Here is a 20102-nt window from a genome sequence, read left to right as displayed (position 1 = left end):
TTGATCAGCTGCTTCCTGTACATCCCCTACTGGGGATCGAGCCTGCAACCCAGGCATGTGCCCTGACTGGAACTGAACCGTGACCTCCTGGTTCATAGGTCGGCGTTCAACCACTGAGCCATGCCAGCTGGGCTCCATGTTTTCTAAAAGGCCTAGAGAACATATAGCAGGTACCCCCCACCGCTATTTAATTATTATTATTTAAATCTTCACCGAGGATATTTTTTCCATTGATATTTTTGGAGAGTCGGGGGGGGGGGGGGCGCGGAGAGAGAGAGAGAGAGAGAGAGAGAGAGAGAGAGAGAGAAACATTGGGGTCTGATTGGTTGCCTCCTGCACAGAAGCCCCACTGAACTGGTGATGGAGCCTGCAACTGAGGTATGTGTCCTTAACCGGGAATTGAATTCACAGGCCTTTGGTTTGTGGACAGGTGCTCTAACCACTGAACAACCAGCCAGGGCTCTGCTGCTATTTTAAATCCAGCACTACATGCTCTGGCTCAGTTGGTTGGGCATTGTTCTGTGAACCAGAAAGGTTGCCAGTTCCATTCTGGGTCAGGGAACATGCCAGGGTTTTGGGCTCAATCCCCTGTAGGGCACGTGCAGGAGGTAGCCCCCTGGTTTCATTCTCACATCAGTGTTTTTCTCTCTCCCTCTACCTTCTGCTCTCTATAAAAATCAATTTTTAAAAAAATTTCAAAAATATTCAGTGCCATACAACTCCTTGCAGCATTTGCTGCCAGGACCCTTCTGCCAATAATTCTCCCACCATGGGGGACATGAACTGTACAGCAACACAGAGGAGTTTGCTGAGGGGTTCAAGATCCAGGCCAGCAAAAATCGGGACAATAAAATGTTTATCAGAGGTTTGAGCTGGGGTACAAGCTAGAAAGATCTGACTGTCTCAATTTGGGGTAAGTTTGAGACTGCACAGTGGAAACATCTAGTTACTGGAAGACCAAGAGTATTTGGATTTGTGCTTTTCAAAGATGCTGCTCATGTTGATAAAGTTTTGGAACTGAAAGAACACAAACTAGATGGCAACTGATAGACGCCCCTGCCAAAGGACCAACGTTTTAAAAAAGGGAAGAAACCCCCCATAAAAAGGTTTGGGGGAAAGGTAGAGCCCAAATACTTTTTTTTTTTTTAAATATTTTTTTATTGATTTTATTTATTTTTTTATTAAATCTTTATTGTTCAGATTATTACATTTGTTCCTCTTTTTCCCCCCCCCCATAACTCCCCTCCTCCCAGTTCCCGCCCCACCCTCCGCCCTCACTCCCCACCCACTGTCTTCATCCATAGGTGCACGATTTTTGTCCAGTCTCTTCCCGCATCTCCCACACCCCTTTCCCCCCCAAGAGTAGTCAGTCCATTCCCTTTCTATGTCCCTGATTCTATTATAATCACCAGTTCATTCTGTTCATCAGATTATTTATTCACTTGATTCTTAGATTCACTTGTTGATAGATGCATATTTGTTGTTCATAATTTGTATCTTTACCTTTTTCTTCCTCGTCCTCTTCTTAAAGGATACCTTTCAGCATTTCATATAATCCTGGTTTGGTGGTGATGAACTCCTTTAGCTTTTCCTTATCTGTGAAGCTCTTTATCTGACCTTCAATTCTGAATGATAGCTTTGCTGGATAAAGTAATCTTGGTTGTAGGTTCTTGGTATTCATCACTTTGAATATTTCTTGCCACTCTCTTCTGGCCTGCAAAGTTTCTGTTGAGAAATCAGCTGACAGTCGTATGGGTATTCCCTTGTAGGTAACTGAGTTTCTTTCTCTTGCTGTTTTTAAGATTCTCTCTTTATCTTTTGCTCTTGGCATTTTAATTATGATGTGTCTTGGTGTGGTCCTCTTTGGATTCCTTTTGTTTGGGGTTCTCCGCGCTTCTTGGACCTGTAAGTCCATTTCTTTCACCAGGTGGGGGAAGTTTTCTGTCATTATTTCTTCAAATAGGTTTTCAATATCTTGCTCTCTCTCATCTTCTGGCACCCCTATAATTCTGATGTTGGTATGCTTGAAGCTGTCCCAGAGGCTCCTTACACTATCCTTGCATTTTTGGATTCTTTTTTCATTTTGCTTTTCCGGTTGGGTGTTTTTTGCTTCCTCGCATTTCAAATCATTGACTTGATTCTTGCGCTTCTCTGGTCTGCTGTCGGGAGTCTGTATAATATTCGTTATTTCAGTCCGTGTATGCTTAATTTCTAGTTGGTTCCCCAATATAAGATCGAGGGTCTCATTAGTTTTCTTGTAGATCTCATTAAGTTTATCGGCGGCTTCTAAACAGTTCTTGAGAGACCTTAAAAGTGTGGTTCTGAACTCTATATCTTCCATTGACAATTTTGTCCTGTTTCTTTGTCTCCGCATTTTGTTATGCTTCCTTGGTGCACCCCCTAGTGGTCTTTGTGCGCAGACTTATAAACCTTGATTGTTGTAGCTAATACCAGGGAGGGTTTGACCTCCAGGCCAAGTGGCTATGAGAATCAGCTGTGTCTGCAGTGAGAGAACTTCTGTCCTCTAGGGAGGTGCTAATCTAGCCTTTGCCTGAGGCTATCCGGGAAATGCCTCTGTGCAGGGCTTGGGCGGGGCGGGTCGCACAGGATCAATAGGGTGGGCCGGAGAGAGCAGTTATGGTGGCTCTCAGTCCTGTCCCCAGGGGCTTCCTCTCTGAGTCCCAGCAATGGCTGCAAACCTTGGAGAGAAAGCTGCACTCGCTCTGACCAAAGCCAGACAGTCCCGCTTCTCCCATTTGCGTCTGGGTCCCTAAAGACTCGCCTGTATCTGGAGCTCAGAGTCTGCGACTCCCTCCCGATTGAAAACGCCAGCCGCGCCCTCCACCGCCAGCCCGCTCCTCGCACTCCGCACCTCAGAATTTGACTTCAGCACTGCGCCTCCTCTGAGTGTCCGTATGCGTTTCTCTTTCCTCCTAGTTGTAGGACTTCCATTCAGCCAGCGTTCCTGTGGTTCTGGGTGATGTCCCTTCCGTTTTCTGGTTTCACTTTTGAAGTAGTTGTTCAAAGCAGCAAACTCCGGCGTTAACCTATGCCGCCATCTTGGTTCTCCCCAAATACTTTTGAAGAACAAATTTAAGAATATTTTGGAGCCTTTGGAGAGATTGAAAAAATTGAACTTCCCATGGATACAAACACAAATGAAAGATGCGGATTTTGTTTTATCACATACACAGATGATGAGCCAGTAAAGAAATTGTTAGAAAGCAGATATTATCAAACTGGTCTGGGAAGTGTGAAATCAAAGTTGCACAACCAAAAGAGATGCATAGGCAGGAATAGAAAAATCAAAAAGGAGGAAAAGTTGCTGCAGCTGGTGGGTGAAGTGGTACTAGGGCCATGGCCCAGGCCAACAGAGCCCTCATGGCAAGGCATCTCTGGGGGTGACAATCACCCCAAAAATTACCAGCCATACTAAAGGAAGACATTGGAGAAAACAGAAAGAGAATGCTAGTAAACATTTCTGTTGATATAAGATGATTATTTTGTAAGACTTGTGTAGAAGACACAAGTGTCTAACTGTATATAGCCATCAATTAGTTTTCTTTGCTTTTCCTTTATCTTTTGCTATCTGTGTTATGACTCAATGTGGATTTGTGTTTATACAAGTTTTATTTGTATGATTTCATGTTAAACCTGAAATAAATGCTTCTTTATGTGAAAAAAAAGAATGGTAACTAAAATGGACTGGAGCAAATCAAATACAGTTGTTCCTCAGTATCTGTGTGGACATTGGTCCCATATAGTTGTTATACTGAATTGTTTAGGGAATAATGATAAGAAAAAAGTCTGTACATGTTCAATACAGACACAGCCATTGTAGGTCTAACTGCATGGTACACATCAGCAACAATGTAGTTTTGTGTGTGTGGTTTTTTTTACATTTTCAATATATGGTTGCTTGACTCTGCAGATGTGGAACCAAAGGATAGGGAAGGCTGACTATATGCTTAAATCCATGATTTTATAATATTTAAAACTAGAGGCCGGTGCACAAAAATTTGTGCACTGGAGGGGGGGGGGTCCCCTCAGCCCGGCCTGTGCCCTCTTGCAGTCTGTGACCCCTTGGGGGATGACCACCTGCTCCCTGGGGGAGCAGGCTTAAGCTGTCAGTCAGACATCCCTCTGGCAGCCCGGCAGCCCTTGGGGGATGTCCACTTGTCAGTGGGGAGCAGGCCTAAGCTACAGTCGGACATCCTTAGTGCTGCTGAGGTGGCGGGACAGGCTCCCAGCACCACCACTGTACTGGCAGCCATCAGCCTGGCTTGTGGCTGAGCAGAGCTCCCCCTGTGGGAGCTCACTGACCACCAGGGGGCAGCTCCTGCATTGAGCGTCTGCCCCCTGGTGGTCAGTATGTCTCATAGTGACCAGTCATTCCCAGTCTTTCTGCTGTTAGGGTCAGTTTGCATATTACCCTTTTATTATATAGGATAGAGGCCTGGTCCATGGGTGGGGGCTGGCTGGTTTGCCCTGAATGGTGTCCTGGATCAGGGTGGGGGTCCCCATTGGGGTGCCTGGCCAGCCTGGGTAAGGGGCTGATGGCTGTTTGCAGCTGGTCACACCCCCTTCAGGGTGGGGGTCCCCACTGGGGTGTCTGGCCAGTCTGGGTGAGGGGCTGAGTGCCGTTTTCAGGCTGGCCAAGCCTGTGGGCAACAGAAGCTCCCAGCCTCTCCTTTTTTTCTTTTTCCTTCTGGGATTTATTTACCTTCTATAATTGAAACTTTGTTGCCTTCAGTGGAGCTGAGAGCCGGCTCCTGCTCGCTCCGGCTCCGTGGCTACGGCTGGCTGAAAGCAGGTATCTGGGGTTTATTTACCTTCTATAATTGCAACTTTGTTGCTTTGAGTGGAGCTGACAGCCAGGCCAAGGCAGGCGGGAAGTTTGGCTTCCTCTATCACTGGAGCAAGCAAGCGTCCTGCTCGCTTCAGCTCCGTGGCTGCTGGACGCCATCTTGGTTGGGTTAATTTGCATATAGTCGCTCTGATTGGCTGGTGGGTGTGGCTTAAGGCATAGCAAAGGTACGGTCAATTTGCATGTTTGTCTTTTATTAGATTAGACTAGAGGCCTGGTGCACAAAAATTTGTGCACGCGGGGAGCAGGGGGGTCCCTCAGCCCGGCCTGTGCCCTCTCGCAGTCTGTGACCCCTCAGGGGATGACCACCTGCTTGCTGAGGTCCGCTCCCCGGGGGATTGGGCCTAAGATGGCAATCAGACATCCCTCTGGCAGCCCGGCAGCCCTCGGGGGATGTCCACTTGCCAGCAGGGAGCAGACCTAAGCTGCAGTCGAACATCCTTAGTGCTGCTGAGGAGGCAGGAGAGGCTCCCACCACCACCGTTGTACTGGCAGCCATCAGCCTGGCTTGTGGCTGAAAAGAGCTCCTCCCATGTGAGAGTGCCCTGACAACCAGGGGGCGGCTCCTGCATTGAGCGTCTGCCCCCTGGTGGTCAGTGTGTGTCGTAGTGACCAGTCATTCCCAGTCCTGCTGTTAGGGTCAGTTTGCATATTACCCTTTTACTATATAGGATAGAGGCCTGGTGCACGGGTGGGGGCCTGCTGGTTTGCCCTGAAGGGTGTCCCGGATCAGGGTGGGGGTCCCGCTTGGGTGCCTGGCCAGCCTGGATGAGGCGATGATGGCTGTTTGCATCTGGTTGCACCCCCTTCAAGGTGGGGGTCCCACTTGGGTGCCTAGCCAGCCTGGATAAGGGGATGATGGCTGTTTGCAGCTGGTCACACCCCCTTCAGGGTGGGAGTCCCTACTGGGGTGCCTGGCCAGTCTGGGTGAAGGGCTGAGGGCCATTTTCAGGCTAGCGGGTGACTGAAGCTCCCAACCTCTCCTTTTTTTCTCTTTTTTTAATTCTGGGATTTATTTACCTTCTATGGCTGTCACTGGAGCTGAGAGCTGGCTTTAGCTCTGAGGCTCGGCTCCAGCTCTGAGACCTCGGCTGCTGAAAGCAGGTATCTGGGTTTGTTTGGGTTCTATAATTGTAACACTGTTGCAGTCCTGCTAGCTCCAGCTCTGACGGCTGAAAGCAGGTCTCTGGGGTTTATTTACCTTCTATAATTGCAACATTGTTTCTTAGACTGCAAGCTCAGAGGCCAGCAGCAGCAGGCGGGGAACCTTGGCTTCCTCCATCACTGGAGAAAGCAAGCCTCCTGTTCGCTTCAGCTGCCTGGCTGCCGGCCGCCATCTTGGTTGGCAGTTAATTTGCATATCTCGCTGATTAGCCAATGGGAAGGGTAGTGAAGTTAAGGTTAATTACCATGTTTCTCTATTATTAGATAGGATAACATCAATAATTTATTAACCACCTTTGGAAAGTGCTAGGGAACCCAACTTATTTTGAAAATTGGTAATTGAAACAAGCAGTTGTGCTGCTTTGCTGTGTGAACTGTACCTCAGGGTAATCAAATAGTTGATGAGAAAAAATTTTTTTTATAGAAGTATTTCAACTCATAAATGAAGAATGGTAAAAGTAGAGTATCATCACTTTGCAACCCTGTGATATTGTGATTTATAAGAAATTTAGGCCCTAACCGGTTTGGCTCAGTGGATAGAGCGTCGGCCTGTGGACTGAAGGGTCCCAGGTTCGATTCCAGTCAAGGGCATGTACCTTGGTTGCAGGCACATCCCCAGTAGGGGGTGTGCAGGAGGCAGCTGATCGATGTTTCTCTCTCATCGATGTTTCTCTCTATCCCTCTCCCTTCTCTGTAAAAAAATCAATAAAATATATTTTAAAAAAAAGAAAAAAGAAATTTAGCATGTCCCCCAAAATGTGTACACACTTTGAATAATTATTAAATCTGAAAATAAGGAAACATAAAATGAGCAATCAGCTGTTAAGTGTACACATTTTTTTCTGACACCCTATATATATGATACTGGAAGCCGATGCACAAAATTCGTGCAAGAGTAGGCCTTCCTTCCTCCAGCTGCTGGCACTGGCTTCCCTCCAGCACCTGAGACCTGGGCTTCCCTCGCAAAGGGAGGCCCCGCCCACCCCCTGCAGCCCACTGGTTGGTAGCCTGGGCCTCCCTCTGCAGGACGATCTTGGGGTGATGGCTGGGCCCCCGACCAATTGCATCGTGGCTGCTTTGGCTGTCCTGGCACCAGTGTGTGTCATACCATGGTCCCAGATGGTTGGATGATTGTCTGGATGGTTGTTCCACTGTTCGGCCATTCAGTTGATTTGTATGGAGGTTTCTCAAAAAAATTACAACTACCTTATGATCCAGCAATACAACTTCTGGATATTTAACTGAAGAAAATAAAAGTGCTATCTTTTTTAAAAATATATATTTTATTGATTTTTTACAGAGAGGAAGGGAGAGGGATAGAGAGTTAGAAACATCGATGAGAGAGAAACATCGATCAGCCGCCTCCTGCACGCCCCCCACGGGGGATGTGCCCGCAACCAAGGTACATGCCCTTGACCGGAATCAAACCTGGGACCCTTGACTCCGCAGGCCGATGCTCCATCCACTGAGCCAAACCGGTCAGGGCAAAAGTGCTATCTTGAAAATATATCCACACCTCCATATTTTCTTTTTATTAGCCAGAAAACAGAGATTTAGAAACTTGACCTGACTGAAAAGAAGAAACAGTGGACCTTGAAAATGACTTCAGGTTTTCTCACTGCGCAGAATATAGTCAAACACTGCTGCAGTTAAATATTTTACCCTTTGTTCTCCCTGCGTGATCTACAATAATAATCTGCTTCGTATTGATATTTATGGCTGTGTTGCTGACAATTATCTGAAAGAGAAGTTGGGGTGCTTCACTGGGCTGGAAAAAGCGTAGCTATCTCAGAAAGCAGGTCTAATTAAGCAAGTTTATTCTACAGTAGGTCCTCAGGTTACATCGGAGATCCGTTCCTACGGCGCGATGTAATGTGATTTTTGTTGTAAGTCAGAACCCACCTACATAAGCACCTACGTCACTCACATGGAGCACATACACAGCAGTAATGAAATGAAACAGTAAAACAATTTAAAAGAAAGATGACAATTCCTGACCTTGTGGTAAATAATAAAAAACATAAAGCACATATGTACATGTGTCGAATGACGGAACTTTTTTTAAATATAAATAAATGGGAGATGGCGACGTAACCATGAAACAACGTAACCCGAGGACTGTCTGTATATCTATAAAAGGCTAAGTTGACTCACACATGCGTGATACATATAAAGCTCTCACTGGCACCAATTTCATGTGTGTTTCAATCTGTCATTGTTGATCATGTATTTGGGTGACACTTCTATTATAGAGAAAGGGTGAATAGCAATATTAAAATATTATAATTAATTTCCTTTCAATGTGCACGAATTCGTGCACCAGGCCTCTAGTTGCTAAATAAATGAATACCTGCATACCTCCCTCCCTTTCTTGAAATCTAGTCAAGTGCCACCTTCTCTGTGAGGTCTTTCTTGAAGATCCTATATAAAATAACATCTTTCCTCTACATACACAGAGAAACCATCTTCTTATCCCACTTTCTAAAAAATGTCACTTAGCACCATTTGACATAGTATACATTTTTTTACTTATTGTCTCTTTTCTCTTCCCTGTAGATTTCAGTTTCCAGGAAGGAGACGACTGTATCGCCAACGCCTTAGAAGAGCATTTAACTCTTTTGGTGGGTACTCAATGGTTATTTCCTGGATGAATTAATGAACCAGTTCTGTCCGAAAGCATTCCCTCCGGGACCACAGACACTGCCAGGGTGGCCATGAGGTTTCCAGCACAATCGCGAGCTCGCCAGTGGGCACTCTAAACTCCTTCACTCCATAGGACTCCTCAAAGAAAGACACCGCTCTCTGCTGGGAACTGCAAAAACAACCGTGTTCCCCAGTTCATTTCTGCCCCTAAAATTTAACCAAAGACTTGACAGCTCGGGCCAATGCGGCGAATAAAAGTATTTAGCAAGTCACTTTATAAACTGGAAGGCGTTCACCAAAGTTTAACGGGTTTACTTGACTGCCTGCCACCAGCACTGTCAAGCAGTCGGAGAACAACAACAGCTAGTTCCCAGCAGGAGAGTCCCGGCCACACGGGGTCCCGCACCGCGCTCCACCGCCTGGGGCTCAGGATTGGCGGAGGCTACACTGGCACCGCCCCGGCCGCGATGAGGGGGGCGTTTGGGCGAGGCTGTCTCCGGAGGCTCGTGGGCGGGGCTAAGCCGGACGACGTCATCACCTATGGGGCTCAGGATTGGCGGGAGCTCACAGGCACCGCCCCGGCCGGCCTGGGAGTGCGCAGGGGAGGGCCCCCAGGGGAGCGCGGGGGGCGGAGGGGCCGGGCCGGGGCTGCGGCTGAGTTTGGGGCTGGGGCTGGGGCTGGTGATGCTGCGGCTGGGCCGGCTTGCCAGGCTTGGGCGGAGGCCGAGCGATGGCGAACGTGCGGGTGGCCGTGAGGGTGCGGCCCCTCAGCCAGAGGTGAGTCCGGGCAGGAGGGGGCGCCGGAGGCGTCAAGTGAGTTCGGAGGGCGAGGCCCCCGTCCCCGCCGCGTCCCGGAGTGATTCCGGCGGGAGCCATCCGGCACCCAGTGGCCCAGCGGCCGGGGTCCGGAAACCTTCCAGGCCTGGCGAGTTGAGACCTCGGCTGGAGCTTTCGCGTGGTGCCCCCGGGGATAGCGGCTCCTGGATGGACAGGGCTGGGCCGCCCTGGTTCGGGGTCCCTGGAGTCCTGCCAGCAGTTGTGAGGGGCCGCAGCTCAAGTCTTGCGGCACGAGTTGGGCGCGCCTCCCGGATGCGTGGAGAAGGGCCGGGGAGAGGTCTGGTCAGTGTCCTCGCTCTTCTTGGTGGCTCTGGAGTCCCTGCGAGTACGGAAGCGCAGTGGTGGGTGCCCGCGGGTTTCTCCGCGAAGGTGTGGAGAAAGGCCGAGTGTGCGGCATGAGAGGGGCACAGGCCCAGCTGGACGGCAGCACTGTGAAATGGGGGCGGTGGTTCCAGCCCCTTCTCGCAGCTCAGCGTTGGCAGTGCCCGCCCACGTCCTCATGGCTGCATCTCATTCTGCACCTCGCAGCTCTTGAGGCGTCCGGTGTCCAGCCACATGATTTCTTCCCCTTTTCACTAACTTGCCATACATGGGTTTGGAAAGGCAGGGAAAGCTTCACAGAAGGGTTGGTGTTTGAACTTTTTTTTTTTTTAAAAAAAAATCTTTATTGTTGAAAGTATTACCTATGTTCCCCCTTTTCCCCCATCGACCCCTCCAGCTCACTCCTGCCCCAGGCCCTCACCACCCCACGTCTGTGTCCGTGGGTTATGCATATATGCATGAGCTGGTTTATAAAGACCTATTAGAGCGGTGGTTCTCAACCTTCCTAATGCCGCGACCCTTTAGTACAGTTCCTCATGTTGTGGTGACCCCCAATTTCATTGTTACAAATTGAACATCATTAAAGCATAGTGATTAATCACAAAAACAATATGTAATTATATATGTGTTTTCCGATGGTCTTAGGCGACCCCTGTGAAAGGGTCATTCGACCCCCAAAGGGGTCGTGACCCACAGGTTGAGAACCACTGTGTTAGAGTTTGCTGATAGGTGGGGAAGGTGTAAAAAGCACTCCCGGTAGTAAAATACTGAGCGAAGGACTTGCTCTGTTAGGACACAGGTAAGTTTGGTTGTTTGGGGAGAGGGTATGTGGAGGAAGGTGAGTAATAGGACATAAAGCTGTGGAGAGTGTGATTTGGGACCAGTGGCACATATTGGAATTATCTGGGACGTTAAAAAATTTCCAAGACATAAGATGGCTTGAAAATTGGGCAGAAGGCTCAAGAAGGTATTGTCTGCCATAATAAAATTCAGTGCTAGCAGGGATTGTGTTTGTCCTGATATGGAGGTGATTGGCTTTGAAAAGTCATGCAGTCAGGGGGTAGGGGAGGCCGGGGGAATGTCAATGGGATGAAGGGGGGGCGAAGGAGACATATGTACAACTATCTGTAATACTTTAAACAATACAATTAAAAAAAGAAAAGTCATGTAGTGGACAGAATAATGAGAAGAGGAGTGAGATGGGAGGAGAAACAAGAAAAACAGAAGAAAGTAGGAAAAAGGCAAAAGGTGCACAATGAAGAAAAGAAGGAAAGCGTCATGTGCCTGAGCTGCTGTGTTTAGATTGGTAAATTGATTACACCTGGCTTCTGCTTTACCAGGTGTGGTGGCTCAAGGTTGGTTTGTTAGCTTTTTTTGTTTGTTTTTTTGTTAATTGTCACCCAAGGATATTTTTTTTCTCCAAGTGGAAGGGACGGGGAGAGACAGAAACATTGGTGTGAGAGAGACACAGTGATTGGTTGCCTCCCACACATGCCCCAACCAGGGCAGGGATTGAGCTTGCAACTGAGCTACGTGCCCTTGATAGGAATTGAACCCACGACCCTTCAGTCCCTGGGCCAACACTCTCACCATTGAGCCAAACCAGCCAGGGCATGCCTAGGGGGCGTGTGGGGGGCGGGGCGGGTGCAGTGTTTATTGGTGCAGCTGCTCTCTGAGGGTAGCCTCTGGCAGATCCTTTTCTTTTAATCCTCACTTTTTTTTTTTTTTTTTTTGCCTCCCATACATTCCCTGACCAGGGATAGAAACCGAAACCTAGATATGTGCTCTGACGGGGAATCAAACTCACAACCTTTTGAACAATCCAACCAGCTGAGCTACCTGGCCAGGGCCCTCTGGCAGATCCTCTTCTTTGCAAAACTGTGCTTTTAAGGGTTCTCGGGATAACAACATTGACTACTCCTCACAGTAACTTCTCTGTTCCTTGGGAACTAAGGATTTATGATAGCATGGATTAGATTAAGAAAATGCTGTTGAAATAGAATTGTTACTTGCAGTCAGAGTAGAGAATAACATCTCAGTAAATAGAAGTGAGGTGGAAAGAAGGGCACAGAGCTTATTTACTGAGCTCATGTGAGGAGCCTTGAGCAGCAGGCAGTGGATTGTCAGGACTGCAGATGACATCCAGGTGTGAGTGATTATAGCCGGCTGAAGATTCCGGAACACAGATTCAGGAGATCTGATGCTTTCAGCCACGTATGGAGACAGACACCGCAGTTACCGAGACAGGAGTAGGGAAACATTTTGTCCCAATAGCACTGGGCTCAGCTTCTCTTTTCTTGATTAAGAAAAAAAAAAAGGAATGTTTTTTATGGGTTTGGGTCTCGTTTCTAGGGAGACCAAAGAAGGAGGAAGAATTATTGTGGAAATTGATGGCAAAGTGGCAAAAATCAGGAATTTAAAGGTAAGCCTGAAATTGCTTTCCTTTTTCTCTGCACTGAGGGGCTCGTATCATTACAGGGCTTCTGAGGTGAACGTGTGTATGTGCATATGTGTAAAGAGGGAGAGCGGGAGAGCTTTGACCAACCACCAAGCAAATATAAAAAAGCAGGAAAGAGTGCAGGGGATGTTGCTGCTGCAGCCCAAGTTCTATCAAACGGGGTGCAGCTGTTTTGGAAACCGGTCAGTAGCCTCTTTGAAAGTAAACACAAGGAATGTATGTGGAGGCAGGCATGGCCAGCTTAAATCATGTTGGGGACAGTCCATGTGTATTCTTAACTCACCTGAGAACTAGTTAGACTTTGTCCCAAGCCTCTCATTTCATATCATTTGGTCTAGAGGTGTGTGCATCTGCTAATGCAGGATTCATTTTGGCCACAGTGAGGACCAAGTAAGAACCTTCCGACCTCAGAAGAGAGTCAGTCAGTCTCTAGTCTGAGTCTTGTTACAAATTCTCTTTCACAGATTTGACGGATATATGAGTCACAATTGGACAAACTCTGGGTACTTCCTCCTTTACCCCTCACCACCTCTAAGGCTAATTTCCTCCACCCATTACCCTCTTACCAGGCTAGTAGAAGAGATCCTTTCTGTGCTTTGGAGAGTGGAGGGTAACAGAGTGAGGGTTATCTGAACCCCAGGCCTCCCAGCCATGCGCACTCACATGTTACTCCTGTGATGTGATCTGTTTCCTTTTGTCAGTAGCCCTCTGCTAAAAGAGAACAGGAACCGTCAAACTGTCAACAGGAGCTCCCTGGGGACAAAAGGCCTTTTATTCTTTGCTGTCTCTTATATCTCTGTTGCCTAATCACTTCAGCTGCTTTGTTCTGAGAGATCATATTTTTGGTTCTTTTTTTTTTTAATTTTTTTTTTAATATACTTTATTGATTTTTTACAGAGAGGAAGGGAGAGAGATAGAGAGCCAGAAACATCGATGAGAGAGAAACATCGATCAGCCGCCTCCTGCACACCTCTTAGTGGGTATGTGCCCACAACCCAGGTACATGCCCTTGACCGGAATCGAACCCGGGACCTCTCAGTCCGCAGGCCGACGCTCTATCCACTGAGCCAAACCGGTTTCGGCATATTTTTGGTTCTTAATAATTCCTGGCCAAGATCAAACTCGAATCTGCCTCTTGTACACCTTGCTGGCTGGTTGCTTCCCTGAGGTCAGTTACCTAAGAATCTCTTAGTCATTCTGACAGCCTGATTCTCCTGTGATCTGTGGATCCTACTGCTAGGGGTTGTCTCTCCCTGTCCAGAGTCTAAATTTTAAATAGAAAATACAGGCATTTCTGTCAATAATGCCATTCTCCCCAGCACAGTACCTTGAGGTTGTCGGTACAGTTCCAAGCTCTGGCTCTGTCTTCATTTACCTTGGGCAGTTGGATTGGTCCTAGCTCGTCTGTCCAATATGCTTTCTAATTCACTGTGAAAGCCTTAGGTTAATAGAGCCTGTCAGGCCCAGGAACTAAAGTATTCATGTATTTCTGTGTCTGCTATAGAAATACTTAGAGGGAAAAATGATAGTGATAAGAAGATGCCTGGAGATGTAAAGGTTTCTCTCCCAAGGTGTCCTATATCTCATTTGTTGGCAGATACATGATAGTATGATAGACAGATATTTAATTAATTCTCTGTGGCTTTATTGAACCTAACAAGACAAGGACAGAGGTTACTTGGTTTCTTTTTTAGATAGATATCATAAAGATTCTCATGACCAGTTCAGGTCTCTCTCGCTACAGCAGAGAGGAATCTAGTCCCACTAGCCAGATTCTGATATTATAATAGAGAAGACACTGGATCCTATGTTTGATTTTAGGTGGACAGCCGATCAGATGGCTTTGGCGACACCCGGGAGAAGGTTGTGGCATTCGGCTTTGATTACTGCTACTGGTCAGTCAACCCAGAGGACCCCCAATATGCATCTCAGGATGTGGTAATGTTATTTTTCCTTCACTCTAGTCAGTTTTTCGTAACTGTATAATTATTGGGAAATTAACATGGAATCTGGACCCTTCATATTTCTTACTTATAGTAATTTGGTTAGAAACTAATGATGTTTAATCTAAAAAGTGGTAGTCAGAGGCATCAGTTGCAGAAAGAGGAAAGGACTGCTTGCTCAGGGCATGGGACTTGGCTCGTGTTTATTTAGGCTTCGGGCTCAGCATGATTCAGTGGGTACAAGTTAGTTTAGGTAGTGGTCTGCTCCCATGGTAAGTGAATGGGCTCATCTCAAACTTGGCCTTGTGACGGGAGCTGGAACTGCCGATGAGCGCCAGCCGCGGAGCAGGGCCCAGCCTGGAAAACAAAGGAGATTAATCCTGATCAAGATGACAACCTCCCAAAAGCACCGAGACTTCGTGGCAGAGCCCATGGGGGAAAAGCCAGTGGGGAGCCTGGCCGGGATCGGTGAAGTCCTGGGCAAGAAGCTGGAGGAAAGGGGTTTTGACAAGGCTTATGTGGTCCTTGGCCAGTTCCTGGTGCTAAAGAAAGATGAAGACCTCTTCCGGGAATGGCTAAAGGACACATGTGGCACCAATGCCAAGCAGTCCCAGGACTGCTTTGGGTCCCTTTGAGAGTGGTGTGACACGTTCTTGTGATGCTTTCTGGGGAGCCCCCCATCCCTAACGCCAGCCTTGAGTCTTCAGAGTTTGCAGCTCAGTGGGGACTACTCCCTTGTCCTCTACCAAGGAAACGATTGCTGTCTGCTCACCACCGATGTCCTCCGGGTCTCTGGGGGAGTTCTCTCCCCTCACCATTTCAACCTTTTTGGAATTCTCACTCTTGCATGCATCTCCCTTCTCTTTCCCCTGCCAGTTTCAGGTTGGTAATCAGCTTTTCTGAGTGGATTTCTGGTCCCTACCCTCACACCTGGTCTGTTTAATGACATTTGGCTTCTCTTTTGGCAAAACAGTCACTGTACATATAAAGTTTTTGAAATCAATAAAGTCAGTGGCCTTCCAAAAAACCCCCCAAAAACAAAAACACACACAAAAAACTTGGCCTTGTGTTGCCTGCAATGGAAGGGCCCAGGAATCCTAGAGGCTAGTATCTTCTTTGTGCCTTAGGCTTGTGCTCCTAGGTTGAGTGTAAGGGGCTAGACAGCTAGTCTACCAGCCATCAATGTACTAGTATGTAAGAGGTGAATTTTGTTGATCCGATGAGGATTGAGAGGATTGAGAGAATCAGCTAAGGCTGTTGGTCATGCTTCCTGTGTCTGGTAGTGCTGCCCAGCTCTATCACAAGTTCCCGAGGCAGCAGGTCTTACCAGGTGGATCTACAGGACTTCCCTCTGTTTCCGTGAAACAACAGCATTGTTCTGATTTGTCCTGTCGAAGGTCATGACTTCAGTCCCCACGATGGCCAGCAAGCCTTGCCTCATTCAATTCTATGACCACAGACAATGGCCCTCACCCCAGCAACCTCCAGGGATTCTATGAAAATCCATCCCTAAAATTAGAAATATCATTTATTTGGCCTTCATGGATCAGTATCATCATACTTTTACATCTAAAAATACTACAGGAGTATGTCATTAGAAAATACCGTTGGAAAGGGAAATATTTTGGGGAGAACCCTGGACAGCAATCGCCTATCTGTCTATATACGTTTGGATAAAAAGCCAAAGTGTTTTCTAAGTATTTTAGTCTTTTTTGTTTGTTTTTGTTAATCCTCACCCGAGGATATTTTTTCCATTGTTATTTAGAGAGCGTGGAAGGGAGTGGGGAGAGAAACAGAGAGAGAGAAACATAGATGGGTTGCTTCCCACAGGAGCCCTGATCAGGGCTGGGAATCCGGTCTACAAATGAGACATGTGCCCTTGACTGGAATCGGATCTGAGACCCTTCAGTCTGCCGGTTGATGCTGAGTCTATCCACTGAGACAAACCGGCTAGGGCAGTATTTTAGTCTTTTGTGCAACTTTCTAATTATGCCAGAGGAACAGTGCTATCAAGCTTGAGTGACTTAGAGGACAGCACTGATCTTCCGTTGATGTACATTTCTGAAGATGATTGGATAGTTCTAAACCTTTTGAGGGGAACATGTGGAAACTAGACCTGAGACCATTGTGGGGTTTGTTGTCTCTGTGGGTTCTTTCTATTATAATATGAACACCCTACCTTTGCAGTCAAACTGGATTTGCTGTAACTCCTCAGCAGGAAAGGGCAGTGTGGGCATTACATGGCCCCTGCCGAGCCTTCTCTGTCCTTTGGAGATGAGGGGACTGGCAGGTGCAGGCTTGTCTAATGGCCCTTGATTTGTATCCCAGCACCCAAGTATGGCTGAGGTGTCTGGTGACTGCTATTTGTAATTGTTTTACTGAGATTCTCCAAGAAGAGCCAGGAAAGAAACCAACTCTCAGATAAGAGGATGGACTGTCTACAGCAGTTCACAGTTGTGACTGTATTTGTGGCATAGAAGGCAGTGCTCTTCCTATTAGTAGAAAGTGTGAACGTACTGATAGCTATTTCAGTTTTCCCTGGCCATAGCACACTTAGAGCGGGCTGTTCTGTACCTAAGAAAAATGAACTGTTTTGTGTAACATTTGATACATCAATAATCTGGGAGGTGTGTGTATATTTGTAAATAAAAAAACTACATATATATATATCAATAAGCTGGGGTATGATTTTGTGTGAGGCTCACATTTTACATTTATGTAGTTTAAATGTATAAAAATAACCTAGTGGAAGCCTAGAAGTCCATAGATGAGGATTCAGAAATACGATTTTTCCTTTGTTGCCTCATATGATTTGAAGTTTGATGGAAAGATCAAATGGATTTTGGACAGGAAGCCTGTGCAGAGAGATAAAACCGGAGTGTCCTGAGGTTGATTCTGCTTGTTTATTAATTGTCTAAGTCCTCATTGGTCCCAAGGAGAGTCAGGATAGGAGGGAGAAGGAAAGGAAACTTTGTCACGAGATGGAGTAGGGCCAAAGGTCCCAGAATGGTGGCAGGACTCACACCCATATGATTTGGTCAGAGGGACTCTGACGCGGAGATTGGAGTCTAGAGTTCACCCTAATCACTGTGGCTCAGGTCACCAGGGAGTAGGAGAGGCAGATTATCCTAAAATCATAGGACTTGGGATGGGAAAGAATTTAGGTGTCATCCCAACGTGCAGCTATCTTCTCTGCAGGATTGGCGATCATATTTAGCGGGTTGTAGAGAAAGGGGTCAGTCTTATTGAAGTATAATTTAGATACAGTAAAATTCACCCTTTTAGTGTACAATTCTTTGAGTTTTGACAAACACAGTTGTGTACTTTACCATCATATATAAAACGGCATCACCCCCAAATTCCTTCATGTTGCTTTGTAGTCAGGCTGCTTCTTACCCCCACCCACTGGTAACCACTGATTTGTTTTTTGTCCCTATAGTTTTATCTATAGGATATCTATAAATCTAATAAAACAGAATGTAGCCTTTTGTTCCAGGATGTCTACAAATGTAATAAAACTGTGTGTAATCTTTTGAGTCTGGCTGCTTCTTCTTCTTCTTTTTTTTTATTTTTATTTTAGTTTGGTTTCTTTCATGTAGTCGAGATTCATCTCTGCTGTTGTGTGTATCATATCTTATTCTGACCTTGATTCAGAATTATTTAAATAATCTTCTTGCCCAGAAAGAAACTCATGGCTTTGGAAGCACTGATTTTAACAGCAAAGACTTGCACGTGGCAATGAGAGGACCCTGTCCTTTCATTAGTCCGAGGCTTGAACTTGGCCAAAACACTGTAGCCACGCCCCACAGCCAAGGCTTCTCCAGAATTGTCCTACATTTTTATCTGGCTTGAATTGATATTTAAGTTAATGTACTTCTCTGAAGTTAAACCTGGATTTGTATTCAGGCACAGCCACTTAGCTGACTTTCTTTGGACAAATCACTTAACCTCTCTGAGTCCTAGTTTCTTCTACTTCAATTATTGTGAGAAGGAAATGAAATACTTAAAGTACCTAGCCCAGGGCTTGGCAACCAGGAGTTGAATAAGGGAGGTCATGAGTGCTGTGTCTTGGATCCCTGTTATGTGATTATCATGATCTCAGTATGAGAGAAGCAAGGCCCATGCTTCTAAGAGCTGAACTGGATTTGAAAAATCTCTTTTTTGAATCTGATTATGATCCCTTCTGGGATCAACATGCTCTATTTGGAAAATTAACTTCCCTCCCTTCCTTCTGATCCAGAACATCTGTTGGAACCGGAGTCCTCTGCTGAGCGTATTGTGTTTGGGTGATTGTGTGTTTGTAAAACTTTCCATGAGGAGCATTAACTCAGCTTTACCCACCAAGGACTGTAATTGGCTGTCAAAGCAAGTGCAGACTGAGTCAACAGAAAGCACGTCCAGAAACAAAAAGCTACCCAGCCCTTGTTGGAAAGCAGTTGCTCCTATTCTCCTGGGAATCTTTACTTTAAAATGGTCTGTTATTTAGCTAAAACACAATACCTAAAGCACTTGTAACTTTTCCAGATAAAAGGTCACGTGAGTGAGCCAGAGATTTCCTCCCCACAACCACTGAATACAAAACTGAACTTACAGCGTCAATGTGATTGTACTTGTTGTTTTAGTAGTTGTTTAGTCTCCACACACACACTGAACATCAAACAGAGTATGTCCCATTGTCTACCATCAGAGAGGAGAGACAAAGACAGGGAGAAACAGAGAGAGGATGTGCGCGCGCGCGTGTGTGTGTGTGTGTGTGTGTGTGTGTGTTACAGATTCTTTGGTGAATATTTTCTCCAGTTCCAGACTTCAACTTGAGTATGTCAGGAACTTGGAGAGGCTTCAGAGGACCCCCGCCCCAAATGATTAAAGGGCTCCCTGTAGGAACCAAGAGGAAAGCCACTACCAGTGTGGCACACCTCATATTCTGCATGGAATAGGATAGGGAGGTGGTAATGATACTCTGCAAGTATGGAGCATGGTGATTTTAGCAGTTTATGGTGTATTAGAATAAGCCAGTCTTCGTTGCCATTAGGATAAAATAGGGGATTTCCAATTAAACGTCACAGGATATGTATTTAGGACATGAAAAGTAACTATGCAGAATCTTTAAACTCTGTTATGTGGTAGCTAAATAGTTTGACTTTAGATTTCCAGAATGCTGATATTAGAAATGCTAGAGACTACTCAAGACACTTAAAGACAAAGGCCTAGAGAGACAAAAATAAGTTATAGATTTTTTTTTCTCTTTTTGACCAATCCAGAATTGTGTGTAATGTTGTAGGGAAATGCCTAATGCTTATTCTAGTGACAGGGAACATGAACTACAACACAGAGGTTCCTGCATGGCAGGAAATGTGCTCTTAGCAGAATCCCAAGGAAAGACTTTTTCTTTAAGATTGGACCTACTCCTGGCTCTGTACCCAGTCAAGATGAGGCAGCTGCACTATTGCCATTTAGTACAGCGGTTCTCAACCTGTGGGACGCGACCCCTTTGGGGTCAAACGACCCTTTCACAGGGGTCGCCTAAGACCATCAGAAAACACATATATAATTACTTTTTTTGTGGTTAATCACTATGCTTTAATTATGTTCAATTTGTAACAATGAAATTGGGGGTCACCACAACATGAGGAACTGTACTAAAGGGTCGCGGCATTAGGAAGGTTGAGAACCACTAATCTAGTAGGCTGGGGGAGGCTTGAGTGCCTATTATTATAGTGTGACCAGGCTGCACTTAGAAGCAGCATTTCTGTCTGGGAATCTGAACCGATTATAAGATAAAGACAAATGATCTATCACTTCATGCCTCAGAAGGTGAGTACGATGAGGTGGAGAGAAGGAGTATGGCCCTCACTTTTTTTTTTATGCC

The 20102-nt window shown here is 46.3% G+C and overlaps 2 protein-coding genes across 2 annotated transcripts in view; both read left to right on the top strand.

The window, feature by feature from the left end:
• Positions 1-9290: 9290 nt before the first annotated feature.
• The window catches only part of STARD9 (StAR related lipid transfer domain containing 9), a 98531-nt gene continuing 87719 nt past the window's right edge, over positions 9291-20102 (top strand). The window contains exons 1-3 of the mRNA XM_081112709.1: positions 9291-9451; positions 12185-12254; positions 14112-14228. Of these exons, the coding sequence (XP_080968835.1) occupies positions 9405-9451; positions 12185-12254; positions 14112-14228 (234 nt within the window). The 5' untranslated portion in view covers positions 9291-9404. The remainder of the gene's footprint in view (positions 9452-12184; positions 12255-14111; positions 14229-20102) is intronic.
• LOC308534277 (barrier-to-autointegration factor-like) lies at positions 14623-14868 on the top strand (the record flags this gene model as incomplete). Its single annotated transcript, XM_081112712.1, has 1 exon — positions 14623-14868. The coding sequence occupies one exon, from the start codon at positions 14623-14625 to the stop codon at positions 14866-14868; it is 246 nt and encodes an 81-aa protein (XP_080968838.1).

This window comes from Myotis nattereri, assembly GCF_964212035.1.
Source record: "Myotis nattereri genome assembly, chromosome: 1".
Taxonomy (NCBI): Eukaryota; Metazoa; Chordata; class Mammalia; order Chiroptera; family Vespertilionidae; genus Myotis; species Myotis nattereri.
Note: the sequence above shows the minus strand (reverse complement) of the source record. Positions and strands in the feature narration are given on the sequence as shown.